The sequence below is a fragment of the Rhinatrema bivittatum genome, chromosome 1 (genome assembly GCF_901001135.1).
Source record: "Rhinatrema bivittatum chromosome 1, aRhiBiv1.1, whole genome shotgun sequence".
NCBI lineage: Eukaryota > Metazoa > Chordata > Amphibia > Gymnophiona > Rhinatrematidae > Rhinatrema > Rhinatrema bivittatum.
Genome location: NC_042615.1, coordinates 807,692,469 through 807,714,973, shown reverse-complemented (window position 1 = coordinate 807,714,973; position 22,505 = coordinate 807,692,469). Strand labels below are relative to the sequence as shown.

The following is a 22,505-nucleotide window of genomic DNA, read 5'->3' as shown; positions in this document are numbered from 1 at the left end:
TAGGTACAGAGCGGAGGTGCGCCACTGACGTTGCCATGGCCCTGACTAAATGTGCTTTTACGTGTCACTGCAGCAGAAGGCCTGCTTGTTGGTAGCAGAAGGTAATACAGTCCGCCAGCCAGGTGGACAGGATCTGCTTGCCCACCAGAACGCCAAGTTTGGTTTTATCAAAGGAGATAAAAAGTTGGGTGAACATCTTATGGGCTGCAGTGTGGTCCAAATAGAAGGCTAATGCACATTTGTAGTCCAAGGAATGCAGTGCCCGCTCATCTGGGTGAGTGAGGTTTTGGAAAAAAGTTGGGAAGTATTATGGACCGATTTAAATGGAAATCAGAAACTACCTTTGGCAGAAATTTATGGTGAGTGCAGAGTACCACACAATTGTAGAGAAATTTGGTATAAGGTGGGTATGTGACCAGTGCCTGTAGCTCACTGACTGTGATCTGAAGTTATAGCAACCAGAAAGATCACTTTCTAAATGAGATGTCTAAGGTCGCAGGTGTGCAGGGGCTCGAACGGAGGTCACATGAACCGTACTAGCACAACATGGAGTTCCTATGACGCAATTGGGGGACGCAGTGGAGGCTTCAACTGGAGTAAGCTTCTCATAAAGCGCCCTACCAGGGGTTGCACCAAAATCGGGGCATCTCCTATACCTTTTGTGGTAAGCGGCTATGGCACTTAGATGGAGGAAGTTTGTAGGCCAAACTCCAAGAGGTGCCAGAGGTAGTCCAGGAACCTTGTTGTGGGGCAGGAAAAGGGATCTATTTCTTTTGTTGGGCACCACAAGGAGAATATTTTCCACTTGGATTGATAAGATTTCCTAGTAGAAGGCTTCTGTGAAGCTACGAGGACCTGGGACACATTGTTAGAAAGTTCAAGTGATTGCAGAATCAACCTTTCAACATCCATGCAGTCAGCGATAGGGAGTGGAGGTTTGGATGACGCAACAGCCCGCTCTGCGTTATTAGAGTTGGATCTGGGCCCAGGCGAATTGGTTGCTGCACTGAGAGGTCGCATAGGATGGGAAACCAAACCTGTTGTGGCCAGTATGGGGCTATGAGAATCATTGTGCCCCGGTCTTGTCGTAACTTCGAGAGTCTTGCTGATGAGCGGAATTGGAGGGTATATGTATAGAAGACCCGTTGTCCACTAGTGGGCAAAGTCATCCCTTGGAGGTGTCTTGCGGCTGTGGTGTAGAGAGTAGAATTGTCTCCTTTGTGGTTGTGAATTGATGCAAAGAGGTCTATATGTGGGCGACCCCACTGGTGAAGAATTGTGTTCGCTACACTGGGATCTAGGGGGATCAGTAGGATCGTGGGGATGAAAGGTCCTTCTGAGATTGTCCGCCATCACATTGTCCACACCTGCCAGGTAGGTTGCGCTCAGTATCATGAAATGGGAGAGAGCCCAGGCCCAGACCTGCACCGCCTCGCTTGTTGAGGTACCACATCACTACCTGGTTGTCTGTTTGAATTAGGATTACCTTGTTGGATAGGCAATCCTGAAAAGCGAATAGGGCATACCGTATCCCCCTTAGCTCCAGAAAATGTACCTGGTGGTTTGCTTCTGCTGTGGTCCAGGTTCCTTGGGTTTGTAGGTTGTTGAAATGGGCTCCCCAACCCAGGTTGGAAGCATCTGTGGTTAATGTAATCTGAGGATCTGGAGGTTGAAAAAGTAGTCCAATCTTCACTCCTGTATCCACCAAGCTAGTGAGAGTCGAAGCTAGCTGGTGACATGGACAATGTGGGACAAATGTGATTGGGGACCACTGGGACTTTAAAGTCCATTGTGTTACTCTCATGGCTAGTCAAGCCATTAAGGTAATGTGAACTGTAGAAGCCATGTGTCCTAGCAAGGTGAGCAGCTATCTGTAGTAGGGTGGAAAGTCTGTACTGCTTTGGCTAAGGTTGAAAGTGTGCGAGTTTGGTCCTTTGGGAGGAACTCTCTGGCTTGAATGGTGTTGAGAGCTGCTCTGATGATCGATAGGGTGCATGATAGAGTCAGATGTGATTTGGGATAGTTTATGAGAAACCCCAAGGACTGTAGCAGGTGTATGGTAAGACTGAGGGATTGAAGTACTACCTCCTTGGATGGACCTCTGAGCAATAGTCTAGATACAGATAGACATGGATACTGCGCTGCCTTAGGAAAGCTGCTTCTACTGCCAGGCATTTCGTAAAAACACAGGGTGCTGATGCTAGGCCGAACGGCAGCACCCTGTATTGAAAATGTCTGTAACCTACTATGAATCTCAGGTATTTTCAATGAGGAGAGGATATGGCTATATGGGCATATGCCCCTTGAAGATCTAGAGAGCAGAGCCAATCTCCCTTTTGTAGGAGAGGGAGCATGGTGCCCAAGGTAACCATCCTGAACATTTCCCTGTGGAGATGTTTGTTTAGGGCATGGAGGTCCAGTATAGGTCGTATGCCGCCCGACTTTTTTGGAATTAGAAAATAGAGTAGAACCCTTTTCCTCGCTGCAGTTGGGGAACCGGTTCCATGGCATTGGACTACAGGAGGATTGAGAGTTCTGCCTCAAGAAGTGGAATGTGGCCGGACGTGGTGGAGAGTCCAGTGGTTATGTAAGGAAATTTAGATGGTAACCGTGGGTCACTATTGAAAGGACCCATTGGTTGGTGGTGATTGTGTGCAATTTGTTGGCAAAGTGGTACAGATGGCCTCCCACAGGAAAGATGGTTGGAAGGGGGTTTGACTGCTGCTCTCTAGAAGGGAGTCAAAACCCAGAGGCAGGACCAGTCTGAGGAGGTGGTTGGGTCTTTGGGGGTTCTGTGCTGACAAGCCTGACCTCTTTGAGGGGGTCTGGTGGGATGAGTCTGGGACGGAGGAGGGTAATACCTATGTGGTTTATAGGATAATCTCCTAGGTTCCTGTCTAAATGGCCGCTTGGCAGTAGACGAGAAGTCCGAGGGAACAGTGGACAGCTGGCGCAAGGTCTCATGGTGATCTTTGAGTTGTGCCACTGTCTCCTGAATTTTCTCGCCGAACAGATTGTCTCCTGTGCATGGAAGATCTGCCAACCTGTCCTGAACTTCCTGGCGTAAGTCAGAAGATTTGAGTCATGTCCAGCATCTGGCACTTATTCCCGCTGCTGAGACTCTGGAGGCAGTCTCGAAGATGTCACACGCTGCCCTGACCTCGTGCTTTCCAGCATCAAGCCCTTTTTGGAGGATCATAGTCTATCCCTCCTGAAATTCTTCTGGCAGGGTCTCAGAGAAGTCTTGGACTTGTTTCCAGAGATTCCTCGAGTATTGCGTCATGTATAGCTGGTAGGCTAATATACGTGTCATAAGCATAGATCCCTGGAACACTTCGGCCGAAGGCGTCCAAGGACCTTTGCTCTTTGCCAGGAGCAGCAGAAGAATGAGGCAGGGATCTCAGCCTTCTTCTGGGTGGAATCAACCACCACAGAGTAGTGGGGTAGCTGGCTTTTTTGAAAACCTGGAGCAGACTGAACCAGGTACGTGGTATCAGTCTTCCTGTTTACTGGTGGAACTGTACCAGGGTGTTCCCAGGTATGGTGTAACAGATAGAGGAGAACTTCATGGACTGGAACTGCCATCACCTCCTTGGGGACATCCATGAACTGAAGCACCTCCAGCATTTTATGCCTGGCATCCTCCTCCGTTTGTAGTTTAAAAGGGATGGTTTGACCATCTTTTATGAAGTTGGCAAATGTGAGGTCTTCTGGAGGGGAGCGGCAGCATTCTTCTGGGAGTAAGGGCTCTGACAGAAGGTCCTCACAGGCCTGAAAGTCAAAGGAATCATCACCTCAAGGACTGTATGCTGGATCTCCTCCACCCTGCGGGCCTTCAGATGGAGGCAAAGGTCGAAAACCAGCTGGATCTGGAGGTGGCACCGATGGAAAGTATGGAGACACCGAAACAGGAGGCGGCGGCACCGAGGACAGTGGTGGCACTGATGGTATTGGAATCTGCTCCAGCATTAGTGGAGGCTCTTCCTCGTCCGAAGACAAAGGAATCTGGATCGATGCTGGTGGAGGAATCCATGGTCTCTGAGGTGCTGCAGGTCTGGAAAGAACAGGCACTGATGGAAGTGCACCGATCAGATCATCCAAGTGCTCGAGGAGTGGAGCCAGTATGATAGGCCCCGGATCAGGCATTGGCATGGGAGTTGGCGCCGGTGGCAATTGGAATCCGCAAAGTGCCTTAAGAATTGCCTCTTGGACCATCCGGTCCAATTCCTCCCAGAAAGCTGGTGTTGGCAACACAGCAGTCGGGGGTGGAGGCTGAACAGGCATTGCCAGAGGGTCCACAGGAATTTGTGGAGTCTCAGCTCCAGGCACTGGTGCAGGTGGGGGAACACCTCAGTGTCCTGGGTCCAGAGGAGGATGGGGACTCCTCTCCCTGGGACTTCTTGGACAGCAGCTCAGTCGATGTCAAAGGATCATGACTGTTGATGACTGCTTTTCTCGATGCTCGGCCTGGTCCTTCTCCGGCACAGAGGACGAGGATGTCAATGCCCTTGAGCAAGAAGATGCCGTTGACAGCCGGTCACCGGTGTCTCGATGGTGCTGAGACATCGATGGCAACGGAGTCTATGAAGAAGATGGCTTCAAACGGCCTCCACTAACTCTTGGCTGGAGTAGACTGAGACGAGCGCTTAGATTTTAACAGGTGTTCCATCTTTTCTAAGTGGGCCCGGCGGCCTTTTGGGGTCATTTGGGCACAACTGTGCATCATTGGACGTCATGGGAAGGCCCCAAGCATAAGACACAGATGTCATGAGGGTCTGTAATGGACATAGTCCTTGGACACCTGGGGCACTTCCAAAAACCGGTCGCCATTTCGAGAAAAAAGGGGCAGTGCGTGGTCGGTGGTCGTCTGGCACCGATGGAAGCACCGCCGGGAACAGACTGCAAAGAACGTGGTAAAAAAAACAACTTACCAGTGTTATCGGAGGATGGCGGTTGATGGGGGACCCCGGGATGTGAAAAATTTTTGAAAAATTTGAGGGAAAGTTCAGTGAAGATAAAGTGAGAAATTCTCACAGAACTCTTAAGAACCGTGAGGCAACTGCTGCACAGAAAAAAAAAAAAAAGACTGAAGGGGGACCCCTGCTGGATGCAGGGTTAGTGGCATGCCGGGCATGCTCAGTGTGCCAAAGTTCTAGAAACTTTGACAAAAGTGTTCCGTGATAGGGCTCCATCAATGATGTCACCCATGTGAGGACTATCATCCTGCTTGCCCTGGGAGAACATTCTTTCCTAGGGGAACCCCCCCCCCCCCCCAAAAAAAAAACAAAACAGAACCATTAATCCTTACCTGCACTCTGGGATCTAAATGTAAAAACATAACACCCATTTGACTGAAACACTAAAAACTGAAATTGGGACCTAAGTAGCCATTCCACCTGATCAAAAACTCTGCAGAGAAGCAAATTTCAACTTCATATTTTTAATACTTTTAAATCAGGTTTACAATGTGCCAAATGTTATCTAATCCTTGTTAGCCTTTAATGAAACCCATCTGGTCCCTATGAAGTAGTTTTGGTGACCATCTCCAATCTACATGCCAAAACCGTGGTGACCAATTTAACCACATAATTGGTGGTGGTGGGGAGAACAAGAAGAGAAACTCAGTCCATTGTTGCTGAATGTTCTAACCATTACATCAGTTTAACACGAAACTAAACATGCTGAATCCCCATTAATGTTTTATTAAACAATTAACTATTAAACATGGAATGCTTTCTGGAGTCATATTTTCTGCTCTGCAAGTTTTTTTTTTATATTTAGAACCAACAATTAATACAATAAATGATTTTTGCTTGCACATCTCTCAGATCAGTTCACTGCTCTTGGCTTTGTCTCAACAGCTGACAAGCACAGTTGCTCAGACACCCCTTTGTCCTGCTTTGCTGCTCTAGTACAAAATGGCTTGACTTCAGCCAATGAAATACTTGCCAGCTCCATTTCTAATGGGAATTATAGTGAAGTACCATTTCCTACCTTCCACACCAATGCACTATCATGTTAGACTTATTTAAAAACTGAGAATAATGTGCACAATATAATAAAATGAGTTAGAAAACCAAGACTTGACTAAGTGGAAATGTTATTACGCCAAATGCCATTTTAAAAGGGCTATAAACTTATTTAGAAGGATATCTACTTGGGTTTTAATCAACATAACTAAGAACTTAAATAAAACCTTTCAAAATGTTATGCAATACCAATACATAATTCAGTTAACATGGAGAATAATTTTTTTACTGGTGATTTCATTGAACATATCTTTTATATATTTTGTGTATGATTAGTTGCATATTGTGTATTTATGTCAAACTGCCTTGAGTAAAAGGAAGGCAACACAGAAATTTGAGAAATTTTCAGTATAAGCTCATTAAAATAGCATTTTACTTTTCAACAGAATATACAAGCAACATTTACAGTTTAAAGGAAGCAATATTCTCAATAAAGAAAGCAACTTTTCAAATGTCTTATTCTGGAGAGTTATTTCATACAGTTCACAGAGCCATCTACTCCACGTTAACTGGTACACATACATGTATTTTAGAAAGCCTTCACATTATAAAATGCATTTAGTTTCATTCAAACCCAATGCTGCCATTGCCCTTTGTTTCCTACCTTATAGCCCAAATTGATAGCTCTCCCTAAGCAGAATATTTTTATAAGGTGCTTGGTGCAACAGGGTGAAGATGGCAGGCATATCAACTTCCAGGATGTGTGATTTCATAGCACCTCACGTAATTAACATTCCTCTAGTGCAAGAACCCTTTTTCACAACTTTAGAAAGAAGAAAGGAGGCACCTAAGACAGATGTAAAAGCCCATTTATAAACAGTGGCTTGCAAAAGTAGTCAACCCACTAAAGTTAGATTTGTGTGGATTACAAAGGACACAGATTGCTTCAGACAGTATGTTTATTGCAAACTAGTATGCTCTTAAAATAAACTTTCAAAGTTACAATTCATTATTTCTCTATTTTTTGTAAAATAAAATCTGAAAAATGCTGCTTGCATAAGTATTCAACCCCTGTGCTGTGGAAGCTCCAAGTTTACACGAATGAAAGATATTGCCCTAACTGGCTTACACTGTGAATCATGAAAAAAGGTCAGCTTTTTTGGATAAAAGACCCCCTAATTCCATTACTATTGGTCAGACAATCTGAAGCAAAGCTGTGAAAATGAAGACCAAAGGGCATTCTAAGGAAATTAAAGATAAAAGTATAGACATGTCCAAGATAGGAAAAGGCTACAAAATAATATCCAAGTGCTTGGATATCCCAGTGAGCACTGTTGGCTCAATTGTGAGGAAATGGAAGCTGCATCATATCACCCACTGCCTAGAAAAGGCCATCCCTCAAAACACTTAGGATCAGAGCAAGGAAGATACTTGTGAGGGAAGCCACAGAGAGGCCAACAATCACTTGAAGGAGCTTCAGCATTCAGTGGCTGAGACTGGAGTGGAGGTGCACCAGTCAACCATATCAAGTGCTCTGCATACAACTGGCCTGCATGGGAGGGTGGCTAGAAAGAAGCCATTATTAAAAGAAATACCACCTCAAAGCAAGTTTGGAGTTTGCCAGAAAGCATCACAGTGACCCATCTAAAAATGTGGGATAAGGTTTTGTGGTCAGATGAGACAAATGGAGCTTTCTAGCCAAAATTCAAAATGCTGTGTGGCACAAACCTAACACCGCCCATTCCTCAGCAATTACCATCACAACAAAGGTACGGCAGTAACAGCATCATGCTGTGGAGAAGCTTTTCCTCAGCAACGGACTGGACATCTTGTAAAAATTGAAGGACAGATGGATGGTGCAACATACAAGGAGATACTGTAAGACAACTGCTTCAGTCTGCTAAAAAAAACTTGGGAGAAAGTTCACCTTTCAGCAGGCCAATGATCCTAAGCACAAGGCCAAAGCAACACAGCAGTTGTTGAACAAAAAGGTAGATGTTCTATAATGGCCAAGTCAAAGTCCAGATCCCAATCCATTCGAAAATCTGTGGCACTATTTGAAAATTGCAATGCATCAGCCAAAAAACCTGAACAACCTGGAGAAAATCTGTCACGAAGAACATGCAAAAATCACCAAACTGTGTATTAAGCTGGTAGAAGCTTACCTCAGAGAAAACTGTTATTGCAGCAAAAGGTGGTTCTACCAAGTACTAGTCTGAAAGACTGAATATTTATACAAGCAGCATTTTTCAGTTTTGATTTTACCAAAAATGTAGAGAAATAATAAATTGAGACTGAAATTGTATTTTAAGAGCATACTGGTTTGCAACAAATATGCTGTCTGGAACAATGTGTCTCATTTGTGATCTACACAAACATGTTGACTTTTGTTTGGGGGGAGGGTGTCAAATCTTTTGCAAGCCACTGTGTATGTATACATGTACATATATATGCACATGCTTGTGTTATAGGTGCTAGCACTGAGTACATGTTTTATATGTATTGTTGGATGTGTACAGGTAGGAAAAACCCTAAGCAGTATGGGGTGTTTTGCTGCTATTCATATTGGGGTTGGGGGAAGGAGAAAAATCTCATCAGGAGTATCCTTGGCCATGCTGGCAGCATGATGCAAAACCTCTAAGAGTCATATCACAAAGGAGGCATTTTAAAACACGCCTACCTCCCTTCCCCTCTCTGTATGAAAGCTACATTTACATAGAGGATGAGGTTTTGAAAATTTTGGCCTTCAGTAACCAAGTATGCATATTGTGGGGTATCTTTTTTTTTTCTTTTTTTTTTTTTAGACAGCCAACTGTATACAAAGCATAAAATGCTAAAACTGCCAGGTGACTGAATTCTAATATTCTTGCAGCCAATAAGGATCGAGTAGCATTTAAGGGCTGAAATGCTGATCTTTCAAATACCAAGCATGATAGAAACACTGGAGCTGGCTTACAAGCCTGAAATCCCCTCTCAAGAGAAAAAAGTTTGGATCCTTTGAAGCAAAGCCTTAGAAAGAGGGTAAAACTTAAAAATACAGGCTGCCATCTTTCTCAGAACTTGTGATTCATTCTGTAGTCATCTTTACCCTAGAAAAAAAATACATCTGGATTGTCAAGCACAGAATTAGCAATACAGGAATATTTTATTTCACATTTCATTAATAGACAGATGTGCAATAAAGACAATAAAAAAAGACTACGGAAAAGGGGGAAGGCAACACAAACATCAGGTAATGCTTTGTGGAAAATAAAGCATGAAAAAGTGACATCTGGAAATTTCACTAGGAAAATCAAGAAGATTGCCACTAGTGCACCATACTGGTTTCTGGAAAAGAAAATGTAAATTCCATTTCAAATCTGTTTCAAACCAAAATGTAAACCTTTGTTTTAATGCAATGCTGGAGGGGGAAGAAATTTGGAACAAGAAATAAAATACACAGATCAAATGATCCTTTTCTTCAAAAATCTTTAATTTTTTTTTTGTTTTTGTATTTCAGTTATGTTATGTTCAAGAAGGGTAACCAGAAAGAAATGAAACAATGACACTTTAGGAGGAGGAAGCCGGTCTGGCTAATAGCAAATGGGTCTTATGGAAAAAAAAAAATAAGACCAGAATAGAACAAAAATCAAATAGCCCCCTCTCCCTAGGAGGATCATGATAATGTACCTTAACACAACCAAGCTTGAGAATATGCATCACTGGAGAGTAAAGTGTCATTAAGAGGGAAGTGTATCCTGAAAGATTCAGTATCCTTGTTCTGAAATTCATCAGCAAAACTGCAAGCCCAGGGTTAACCTATCCCCCACTTGGGCTGCTCCTCTTGCCAGTCTCCCCTGCTGCTTGGAGCTTGATTTTTCCTGGCTTATGGGATTTTTAAATCTCAGCCTTAGGCTGCTCTATTTTATTGCTGCAGCTCATGTATGGGTCTTCTGTTTTTACTTTGCAGGTTACAACAACTTGCACTAGAATTAAAGAAAAATCATTGCCAAAAAAAAAAACTGAGTAGAGACTGAACAGGCATCCCCAAATGTTCCTGATCTTTAAGATAAAATGTGGCCTTAAAGGGTCAGTTACATATCTGGAACTCCTGTCTGAAGACACAAATTTCAGAATAAGTTATTTTCATTAATGGAACCTCATTTATCCATGGACCAGGTAGCAGCATTGCTGATGGGGGTATTTACACTGAGTTATGTAACTTTTTGCAGGAAATGTGCTAAGCTTATAACACCAATGTGTGTATGAGGAAGTAAGAGATCCAAAGTTCCAAATACAGGAAGTTTTTATAATGGGAAAATCCCTCATTCCCAGAGCAGAAAGGGATAGTTCTACAGAATATGGCTTCCCCTTTGAAATATGCTGAAAATAATGACAACTTCAGATCCAAACATTTCACATCTCTCTTGCATGCAACTGAGGTGCCTGGTACTACTAAGAGATGCTCTCAGCTGACTATGTTTTAACATTCTTACTGTTTACTTATAGTGCATGAGCTTGACAGGCGTTTCTTACTGCCATCTATAATAGTTTCATCTGATACTGCACAGCACTTAGAATGGATATGGGCTTTAAGTTTGAAGATCAATTTCATGTATAAACAAAGATATTTTCATGCTAATGCATGGAGTGTTACACAGAACTGTTTGATCTCTCTATATATAGCAAGGGCTGGATTTTTTCACTTTTGCTAATAAAGAATAAATAGAAGTTTTAATCCCATTTTGTGCTCACTGGAAAACCTTTTATCAAAAACAGACTCATTTTCTAATGGGAGCATATAAATATATTTATAAGCATACAGCCCCACACAGTTAAACTGAAAGTTGCATTTCTGCCAGAACCCATTCTTCAGAACAGCGGTTGCATTGCAAGTTTGAAAGTATGAAAAGTAGCCCAGAGCAGCAATGTCAGGGCCTGCTATACACAACAGTAGTGTGGCATCTATTTAGGAATAGGAATATGCCTCCTAAGCATTAGACATGTCTTCTAATGCACAATTTAGCTCAGAAATATTTGACTTCAGTGGAGACTCAGGGCCCTGCAGGGCTCTTAATGCAACACCTTTTGCAAAGTTTTACAAGATTTGGAACAGATGTTTTTAGTTTCAACAAAAGGTATTTTAACTCATTACATCCATTTTTTCCCCAGCTACCTTTCGCATAGTGCATCTGGATACAGCCACTTAGCAGAGCAATCATTAACTGTCAGCCTGCTGAAGGACTGCAGACTCCCACCATCAGCTACTTGTGTGTTGATGCTGCAATGTAAAAACGCACTTTGCCTAAAGCAACTGCATCGACAGCCATCCTAGAAGATTCTGAACCTAGAGCTTTACCTACCAATGATTTCAGAAGCTAAAAACAAATCAGATGAGGTAAAAAAAAACAAAACAAAACACCAAAAAAACCCCCCAAAGTATCATTTAGTGACATTTAAATGAACTGGGTTGAGTTTGCCAGTTTAACTTTCCTAAATATGAAAGAACACTGCTTGTCTTGTGCAGTTCATCTCTTAAATTTAAAAGCTTTAAAACACCAACCCTACTTTAACCACCTTGTTTCCTAATAGTAGATCCATACAGAATCAAATAATGATCAATCAATATTGCCTGTCAATACTGCTGCCTTACCACTCAGTGTGCTCTTGTGCAGGAAAATTTAAATCCACTATACCAGCAAGTAGTGGGGGAGGGGAGAGGAGGGGGAAGTGAGAGTCAACAGGAGTGGTGTCTTAAGAAGGCATGAGAAGTGCCAACATTGTGCTGGTTGGAGCAGACAGAACTGGAAAGCAAAAAGAAAAGCGTTCACCCGTCTAGGTCTTTGTTGCTAGGGTACAAAACAGAGTCCCAACAGATGGAGTAGCAGGGCAGCTTTTATCCCCAAAGTAAGCTAGCTAGGAAGCCAGTCAAGCCTGAAAAGCTGTTTCCCAGCCAGGCAGACATTTCCACACAGCTAGACAAAGAGTCACCATCTTGCATCTGGAGTATAAGAGCTCTCCTTTAGCAAGCTCGTATCTTCTGACCAACATTGGTGCCTATAACCAACCAAGTACCAACTTCTTCAACTCTATACACAAGAATCTAAAAGCCACAGCTCAGTGTAAACAGAACCTCTTTCCTGCCCCTTTCCTTCCCCAGCTGTTCTATACATTTATCCGCTACCTGCTAGTTACACTAACATTGGCTGGGGCCTAATGCAACAACCACCCACAGAAGAGATGATCCTGTCTACGTTACACAGGCATTAGAAACTTGCCAAGGAGAAGACAATTACATTTGACTTTTTGGAACGAATGTCAAGTTCTGCAAGATTTTTACCTCAACCCTCTATAGATGCATGCTGCTACTCGACAGAATGTCCTGCCTGCAGCAGAGAAGCTGATCCGAGCCAAAACAGCTTTATTAACCAGAAATTAAATACTGACAAATTCAATCTTCTACATTTTGAAACCAGGCCCTTTAACAATTTACATAATGGGTCTTCCATTTGTTATTCTTAAAACATTAATAAATGTGTTTTCACTAACATACCAGTAACATAGCAATTCTTTTTAACCCAATTTTAAACTTAAAAAAAAAAAAAGCAACCAACCAAAGGGGCTCAGCTGGAGAAGATGTATAAGTATCAAACGTTTATTTCAGGGCTCAAATTGACAATCATTACAAACATTAAATAAAAGAATGTATTGCCTCTCTGGGACTCAACTGTAGCTAAATATAGAGAGATATATAGATATATATCTATTTGCATAGATATATATGTATATAAGTTTTAAAAAGGAATACTGTACCTTCCAGTAACACATTCCATTAAGCTTAACACACAGCTTACCACTTTCCACCCCACACCTTAAAGGAAAACAAAAACCTTCTAAAACATTCACCATCACTAGTTTTAAAAATAAAAAAATGAGCACACTGTTATAGTAAATGGATCAGCTAAACCTTGGCAATTTTTGTTCTGCTTTACTTTATTTTTTTGCTACTGAACGTTGCACTTATGAGATCTCGACCCAGCATCCATGAGGGCTTCCAGCTTCAAAATGCTTGTAGTACACATTCTGTCGTGAGACATACGTGTTCGGGCCATCAACGGCTCTAAAACACTCAGGAAAAAAAAGTTTGCTGTGCAATTTTTTTTTTTTTGCAAAGAAAAGTGGAAAGGGAGAATTTCTTAAAAAAAAAACAAAAAGACACAAAAACAAAGAATCATAACACAGTGATGAAGGGGTTAAAGAATGCAAAGAATTAATCATTCTGCAGAGGGGTTCCCCCTCCAACCTCCTGGCATGCTCCATCAGAGGTCCGTAAAAAAAACAAACAAAAAAACAAAAACAAAATAAAAGGAGCAAACTGAAATCTCACACAACAGGAGACAGCAGCAAACAGTTTTCTGTTTTTATCCCCATATATATTTTTTTTTTTGCTGGACTGTTGCTTGGTTACTGCTACTCCTTTTCGGCCTGAGTACGCAGGGCAGTACAGGGTGAGGGCGAAGGGGGGAAAGGGTTGGGGGGGGAAGGCCCGCTCTCAGCAGGTCACGACTCCTCATTCCCAGAATCGTCATCATCGTAACAGTCGGCGTCTTCCTCCTCTTCGTCTTCGTCGTCAATGTCGTCATCATACAAGTCGTCGTAAAGCAAGTCTGAACTGTTGTCATTGGAAGGCACTTTAGTTTTGATGCAGTACTCAGCCAGTGTGGTGGGGACCTTCACGCCATCCTTTTCCGCTTCGGCCTTAGTAGCCAAAACCTGTTTCCTATACAAAAGGAGCCAAAAGAAAGGAAGATCACAAACTGGTGTCTAACAGCTGTTCACCTACTGACTGATTTTATGGTCTACAATATTTGTGCTCAATGTCCCTTACTGCTGCCTAACTACTAGGAATGACAATTAAATGTCATCCATCCATGCCCAAGGTTATTGTGAGATGGGGAACTGTAGCATGATAGGTTCCTCCGTAATATGCATGCAATATCTAATAGTTGCCCCCACTTTTTTCAGACATCCAGATATTTTCTTCCTCACTTTTAGCTTCCTGAATAACTGCTGCCCTAGTTGTCCAGGAAAACTTAGGATACTTTGGGAGGCTGAGCAAATTTTAATCAGCAAAATAATTTTTAAATATCGAATATTACCATATAGCAGCATTTGTGCCCTCACAAGTGCCTTGATCACACATCTAAAACCTTTCAGGCCTCAAATGCTAAAATACTACAAGTATTCTAAGCATTACAACAAAGGGCTAGCTTATAAGCACCTCTCAGAGAACTGCTATAAAGCTTCCCATGGATGTCAGATGTAGAAATATTGATGGACTTTACACCTGCAGCCAAATATTTAGTGGAAAGAGAAACTAGATCCAAATAAAAGTGATGAGGAACAAACTCCTGCTTGCTACTGAAGTAGAACACATTTGCTGTATGGAACATGTTAATAAAATGGAAAACATTTCCAGCACCTTCTGACATTTTGAGATTGATATTAGTCAAACAATGATAAAGGAATATTGCTTACATGTAATGGGTGTTTCTCCATGGACAGCAGAAGCTAGCCACACAAGTGGGTGACGTCATCAGATGGCACCAATATAGAAAAATGCTCTCTTCAAGCTCAACTAGATTAAAACTCTTTCCTGATATGCTCAGGAATTCCTGTGCTGTCGCCAAGTGAGCTCTAGCAAGTCCTTGCCAAGCTAACGTCAACTTAAGAGAGGAGGGTGGGACTGAATGGCTGGTTTGTCTGCTGTCTATGGAGAACACCCATTACAGGTAAGAAATTTTGTATTCTTTGTGAACAAGCAGGAATAAAGCATCCAAAAAGATGTTTCCACTAAGATCTAAGATGCCACTGGGGTTGCCTCATGTGAAGTTGTGTTAGAAATGTAATGTACAGCCTGGCCACCATGAGACTTAATATCTTCATAAAATTCCTTGCCATGACTTATGACTTGAAATTGTTTGAATTGTTTTCATAAGCTGCACTTCCTTTATAGTAGAAGAAACTTCTTCCTGCTTGCAGGAAACTTTAGTAGCAATGAATTCCAGGCACTGAGAAGGAATTAAGTGGAATGTCTGAAAATTTATTATGAAACCTAGTTTTTCTTCTATATATCAAGAACAAAGAATTGTAGTACAAGATTTGCTGATATTAGCCAATCATCCAGACAGGGAAAGACTAGAATGTTCTTCCTGAGATGCGATGCTACCAGACACTGGGTAAAGACCCTGGGATTTGAGGCTAGACCAAAAGGAAGGGCTCTATACTGGTAATGATTTTATACTGTAAATGAGATTCACCCTTCTCGCAGGAAGTATAGGGATATGAAGATTTGTAGCCTTTAGAACTAAGGTGGACAACCAATTTCTTCCTGAAGGAGAACAGCTGCTATTGAGATCTTGAATTTTTCTCTTGAGGTGTGAACACTCCTGGACCTCAGGAACTTAAACTACGCAGCTTGGAATCTATCTACCCCTTGGGATCCTACCAGGTGACCTGCTAGGTTTTGTGACCTGGATGGGCCACTGTTAGAAACAGGATACTAGGCCTGATGGACCTTTGGTCTGACCCAGTATGGCAAGGCTTATATTCTTAGGATAGGACAAAGCTCTCCTGCTTTTTGGGGACAATGAAATATTTGGAGTAAAAACCTCTTTCCTTTGCATATTTGGGACTTGTTCTATTGCTTGAGCTTGCAAAAGGGAACATGCTTCCTCTGAGTACTGATATTGGTTGAGCAAATGGTGATAATGGCAAGGTGTTAAAAGGTGGGAGAATTTGAAAAATAAGGCAACAACTTTACTATAGACAAAACACATTGGTCTGTAGTGTGTGAACATTGCAGTAAGAAAAACTGTAGCCTCCCCCCATCCCAACGGAAAGGGTCTGAAGCATCTGGTAGTCTAAAACCTTGAGTTGTCTTAAGACAACTGGGGTGCTTGCTTTTACTGGAGCCTGTTTCTAGCCTGAGCTGGTTGAGAGAGCTGTTCTGGCTGAAATTTGTGCCATCCATAGGAACATTGCCTACAGCAGGTTTATGAGGTAGAATTTTTTTTTGATCTAGTTAAGGTTTTCTAAAGGCATACTGAAGGTTTCTTTCCTGTGAAGCATGCTTAGTCATTGCTACTGTCACCAAATAGATCTCTAGTGCATGGTGAATCTGCTATTCTGTTGTGTATATCCTCTTCATCATGATGCTTTTAATCAAGTTAGCTATCTCATCTCTATGGCAATGGCTGAAGATCTAGACACTTAAGAAAACTAAATAAAATTTCACTTTATTATACAGGTTAGCTTAACAGCTATCCCAACAGTATAAACTGAAAAGAAAACAATGCCTTAAACCTAGACAATCTTTAATATAACATCCAACTATTAACTAAAGCTTTCACTAATCAAATTCAACCAAAAATCTTAAAGCAGAATTGATTACCTGTAACAGGTGTTCCCAGGACAGTAGGATGTTAGTCCTTACAGATGGGTGACATCAGATGGAGCTCGGCAAGGAATACTTTTGTCAAAGTTTCTAGAAACTTTGACTGGCACACTGAGCATGCCCAGTATGCCACTAACCCCGCAGCCACGCAGGGTCCCCCCCCCTTCAGTCTTGTATCAAAGCAGGAAGACTAGCAAAAAAAAAAAAAAATGAACGAACCGCAGACGAACCCAACTCTGACGGGGTGGTGGGCGGGTTCCCTGAGGACTAACATCCTACTGTCCTAGAAGAACACCTGTTACAGTTAAGCAACTCTTTCTCCCAGGACAAGCAGGATGGTAGTCCTCACAGATGGGCAAATACCAAGCTGCAGGCTGCCCCCAGAATACATTGGGCCAGACACACAATAATGTGCAACAGGCACAAAAGGGGTGCTGTTGGCAACAGGGCAGTCTAATCCACAGAAGGGGCTCTAGACAGGGAGATTTGGGTTCTCACACTGAGGTTGCGGATGACAGACTGGCCAAAGACGCTATCTTGTTGACCAACCTTATTCAGACAGTAATGGGCAGCGAATGTGTGGAGGGAACGCCACGTCACGGCCTTGCAGATTTCAGCAATTGGAACTGCACAGAAGTGAGCTACGGATGCCACCCGTAAGGAGTGTGCTGTCACTCGGCCTTCTAGTGTACGATCTGCTTGCCCATAGTAGAAAGCGATACAGTTCGCCAACCATTTGGACAGAGTCTGCTTGCCCACCACAACCCCAAGTCTGTTTTTTTTTTATCAAAGACGACTAAGATTTGGGTGGGCCGCAGTGTGCTCCAGATAAAAAGCGAGAGCACGCTTACAGTCCAAGATGCGCAGAGCCCGCTCACCTCAGTGGTAGTATGGCTTCAGGAAGAAGGTGGGCAGCATGATGGACTGATTCAGATGGAAATCAGTCATCACCTTAGGCAGGAACTTAGGGTGAGTGCACAGCACCACTGTCATGGCAGAACCTCGTGTAAGGCAGATAGGTTACTAGGGCCTGCAGCTCACTGACCCTGCAAGTGGACGTAATTGCCACCAGAAAGAGAACCTTCCAGGTGAGGTGTTTAAACTCGCAGGAGTGCAGAGGCTCAAATGGAGGCAGCATGAGCCATGCTAGTACAAGTTGAAGTCCCAGGCCACAACAGGACACAGTACAGGCTTCAAGTGAAGTAAGCCTCTCGTGAAGCGCCCCACTAAGGGCTGCACCGAGATCGGAGTGTCACCCACTCCGCGGTGGTAGGTGCTGATGGCACTCAGGTGAACTCTGATCGAAGTAGTCTGTAATCCCGACAGATGCCACAGGTAAATCAGGAGCGGAGGTGTGAGACAGGTAAAAGGGTCGAAACCCTGTTCTGCACACCAGACCAAAAATCTCTTCCATTTCAACTGGTAGGACTTCCGTGTGGAAGGCTTACGAGAAGCTACCAGGACCTGTAAGACATGGTCCGAAAGGTCTAGGGACTAACACTAGCCTTTCAACCTCCAGGCCGTGAGGGCCAGTGACCAGAGGTTTGGGTGGCACAGCCTGCCCTGATCCTGTGTGATGAGGTCGGGAGAGGTGCCCAGCCAGATGGACTCCTGGATCGATAGGTCGCGCAGGATCGGAAATCAAACCTGCTGCGGCCAATGCAGGGCTATCAGGATCATGGAGCCTCTGTCATGTTGGAGCTTCATGAGGGTCTTGCCTATGAGTGGAATCGGAGGATTCGCTTATAGGAGACCCATCCTCCAGGACTGGATGAAAGCATCCATGGTTGGTTCACAGTCCTCCCAGAACAGGGAGTACAAGGGGCTCACCTTGTGATTCTGAGGGGATGCGAAGAGATCCATGTCCAGCAGACCCCCCCACCTGCGGAATATCTTGTCTGCCATGGAGGGGTTGAGAGACCACTCGTGAGGATGGAACGACCAACTGAGGTGGTCCGCCACCACATTCTCTGTCCCTGCCAGGTACACAGCACACAGGATCATGGACCGTGACAGGGCCCAGGCTCAAATCTACACTGCCTCCTGACAGAAGAGATAGGAGCCAATGCCCCCGTTTGTTCACATACCACATGGCCACTTGGCCATCTGACTGTATGACGACGACCTTGTGGGACAGGCAGTCCTGGAACGCATAGAGGGCATACTGCACCGCCCGGAGTTCCAGGAAATTTATCTGGCATCTTGCTTCGGACTTCGACAACACCCCTTGTGTGTGGAGGCAGTTGACATGGGCACCCCAGCTGACACTGGAGGCATCTGTGATGAGGATCACCTGGGCAGGAGGGGTCTGAAAGGGAAGTCCCTTGCTCACCTGTGCCCACCAGGTGAGGGAGAGCAGAAGCAGTTTTGTGATCTGGACTAGCGCAGAGTTCCTGAGAGGCTTGGTGCCATTAGGATCGCATGGTTCACTGTGTTACCCTCATGGCCAGGCGGGCCATTAGGGTGACATGCACTGATAACACCATGTGACCCAGCAACCTCAAAAGCAGGTGGGCCGAAGCCATCTGCCTGTGGCGAACTGCCCTGGCTAAACCCACCAGGGTGGTCCTGTGATCGCTGGGGAGGAATGCTCTGGCCACTGTGGTGTCCAGGTCCGCCCCGATGAAGCTGAGCTGCTGGGATGGCATCAGCTGAGATTTTGGAAAGTTGATGAGAAACCCTAGCAATTGGAGGCCCCTGACCAGCAAGTTCAGGGACTGCAGGGCTCCCTCCTGAGGAACTCCTGATGAGCCAGTCTAGATAGGGGAACATGTACTCCTTTGTGGCGCAGGTGTGATCCCACCACCGCCAGGCACTTGGTGAAGATTCGGGGTGAAGATTCGGGGTGCAGAGACAAGCCTGAAGGGAAGAACACTGTACCGGAAATGCCGCTTGCCTATCATGAAGTGCAGGTATTTCCGATGAGGCGGAAATATGGCGATGTGTGCATAGGCATCCTGCAAATCGAAAGAGCACAGCCAATCTGATGAAGTGGGAGTAAGGTGCCCAATGAAACCATTTTGAACTGCTCCCACTGGAGGAACCTGTTAGGGCCCGGAGGTCGAGGATGGGATGGAGGCCATCTGTTCTCTTTGGAATGAGAAAATACCTGGAGTAGAACTCTTGGCCTTGTTGGGCACGGGGAACTATTTGATAGCTTTGGACTGCAACATGGCCTAGAGTTCTAACTCTAGGGTCGATGTGTGCTCCATCCCTGAGAGGGAGGGGAGTCTGATGGGATGCTGAGAAGATTCAGGCAGTAGCCCCATTTCACGATGTTTTACACCCATCGGTGGATGGTAATGGGGGACCAGCGAGTAAGCAAAGGTGGCCCCCAACCAGAGGGTTGGAAGCTGTGGGCACCGGGATTAGGCAGCTGCTCTCTGTGCCAGTCAAAAAATGGCCCTGGGCTGGGCCTGATGTGCCTGCTGTTGGCAGGAGTGGCCCTTCAGGACAGCTCGAGCCGGTCGAGCACTGAGGCCAGAGGATAGTATCTCCATTGCCTAAAGAAAGCCTTCCTGGGGTCCCTACGTGGCACCCTGCGGGTCCCTGAGGAGGGGTCAGAGGTGGTAGACACTGACATAGGGTTTCATGATCTTTTAACTGGGCCACCGTGTCTCAGATCTTATCCCAAAACAGGTTTTCCCCTGTACAGGGGAGGTTGGCCAGCTTTTCCTGGACTTCAGGGTGGAGGTCGGAGGCCTTAAGCCAGGCCCAGTGACGGGCACTAATACCAGCTGCTGATACCCTTGCCACTGTCTGAAACACGCTGTAGGCGGCTCACACTTCATGCTTGCCAGCCTCAAACCCTTTTTGTACAATGGACTCTAAGCCTACTTGGGTCTGCTGGGGGAGACCTTCAGCAAACTCCTGGACCTGCTTCCAAAGGGGCTCTTTGGTCCTTCCCTGGAGGAATGAGTGCTGGCCCTCTTGGTCTTCTTCTGAGCAGACTCCACCACTATAGACTGGTGTGGGAGCTGGCTTTTTGGAAGCCTAGGGCCTGTTGCACCAAATAAATGGTGTCCATCTTCCGGTTGAACAAGGCTACAGAGCCTGGGTGCTCCCATAACAGGAGGAGGAGCTCTAAGAGGACCTACCGGAACAGCCACCACCTCCTTAGGAACGTCCACGAATTGGAGGACCTCCAACATTTAATGGTAGGTATCCTCTTCTGTCAATAGCTGGAAGGGAATGGCCTCTGCCATCGTCCGAACAAAACTGGCAAAAAGTCCTCTGGGGGTGAGCAGTGTTTCTTATTCGGAAGCAAAAGCGATAGTCTGAGGTGTCCGAAAAAAGCTCGGAGGAAGCATCGCTCCATGGATCATAAGGGGCCTCCTCCTCACCAAACTGAGTCAAGGAGGGAGTCCAAACCCTAGGTTACGGGACACTGGCATTGATGGCCAGAGGGCCCTGATAATGGCCACGCCAGCGTCAAGGGCAACAGGACTTTTGATGGAAGCCGGGGCACCTGATGGCTCAGGAACGGGCTCCAGCAATGTTGGCGCTGCCCATGGTGGCAAGCGCGTAGTCACATCCTCCTCCGCCTCAGAGGAGCCCAGAATCGGGATAGTGTCGGAGGGAGGAACTGGTGGCGGACGGGGCACCGGAGGACCTCCGGGCGCTGGCTGTGTCGGTAAGGCACCGAGCAGCACGTCCAACCTTTCCAAAGGCGCCGACATCGAGGGTGTCGATTCCAGCACCAATATGAGGGTTGGCATTGGTGCTTGCTGGAGGCCCTGAGCACTGCCTCTTGGACCATGCAGTCCAACTCCTCTTGAAATGCGGGTGAAGGGAGTACAGACACAGGAGAAGGCAGGCAAGGCATAACTGGAGCTTCCATGGGGGTCCACGGAGGCACAGTATCTGACACCAAGATCAGTGGGGAAAGCCCTGGGCTTCTGGCTTTAGAGGACGGGGCCTCCTCACCTCAGGGCTGCTTTGGTGGAGTTCAGCCGGAGCCGTTGCCCCTCCGGCATTGGTGCCAGCACCAGACAATGATAATAGTCTGTGCCGGTGTTTCCCACTGTGCACAGCCCGGTCCTTTTCTGGTGCCGAGGAAGACTGAGGCCTTGGACTGGCTAGATGCTGGCGAAAGGCAATCTCCTGCACCATGTTCATTGCGGTGGGGCACTGAGGGAGAAGGCAGAGTCAGACCGATCCCCGCAACATGACATACCTGGTACTGGAGTTGATGGAGCTGATTGTCTGGAACTGAACAAGTGCTTCATCTTGACTAAGTGGGCATGCCGGCCTTTGGGGGGGTCATCTGAGCACAGCTGGGACACAGACTGACATCGTGGAAAGGCCTCAGGCGGAGGACACAAATGTTGTGCGGGTCTGTGATTGACATAGTCCACGGACACTGGGGGCACTTCCGAAAACCGGTTGCCATTGAAAAAAAAAAAAAGATGGCACGTGGTCTGTGGCCACGGGGGGGGGGGGGGGGGGGGTAGACACTCAGGAACCAACCGCAACAATGCAAAAAAAGTACCTACCAAATGCCAGAGGATCCTATTCATAAGGGGGACCCCGAAGCGGGGGAAAAAACTGAAAAAAGGGTAAATTTCTTCCTTGGGGGAAAAACTGTGAAGAGTTCCAGAAACCGCAAGACAGCACCGCGGGGAAAGAAGAAAGACAGAAGGGGGACCCCGTATGCTGCGGGGTTAGTGGCATACTGGACATGCTCAGTGTGCCAGTCAAAGTTTCTAGAAACTGACAAAAGTATTCCATGCCGGGCTCCATCTGATGTCACCCATCTGTGAGGACTAGCAACTTGCTTGTCCTGGGATAATGTAAAAAAAACTCAACCATTAATAAAAATTTGAGTGAAAAAGGCTCATTCTAACAGTTTGTTCCATTAGCAATGCTACTTTAAATTCATTTTGAGCCAGAACAACAACAAAAAAGTTCAAAGTGAAAAGTCTGACATTAATATAACTTGATAAATTCAAACCCAAACACACCCTCAAAAACATCTCCACTTATAACTTTACGACGTGGGTCTATATAAGATGAAAAACAGCAAAACCTCTTCATAATGGCAGATGAAAACTTAGAAGTTCTCTATAACATCCAGTGTACGATTAAACAACTCTCTCTGT

At 45.2% G+C, this 22,505-nt stretch overlaps 1 protein-coding gene across 1 annotated transcript in view; it reads right to left on the bottom strand.

The window, feature by feature from the left end:
• Window positions 1-6,385: 6,385 nt before the first annotated feature.
• LOC115078299 (ubiquitin-conjugating enzyme E2 R2-like) overlaps window positions 6,386-22,505 on the bottom strand; it is a 213,075-nt gene continuing 196,955 nt past the window's right edge. The window contains 1 exon segment of the mRNA XM_029581162.1: window positions 6,386-13,728. Coding sequence (XP_029437022.1) covers window positions 13,509-13,728 — 220 coding nt within the window. The 3' untranslated portion in view covers window positions 6,386-13,508.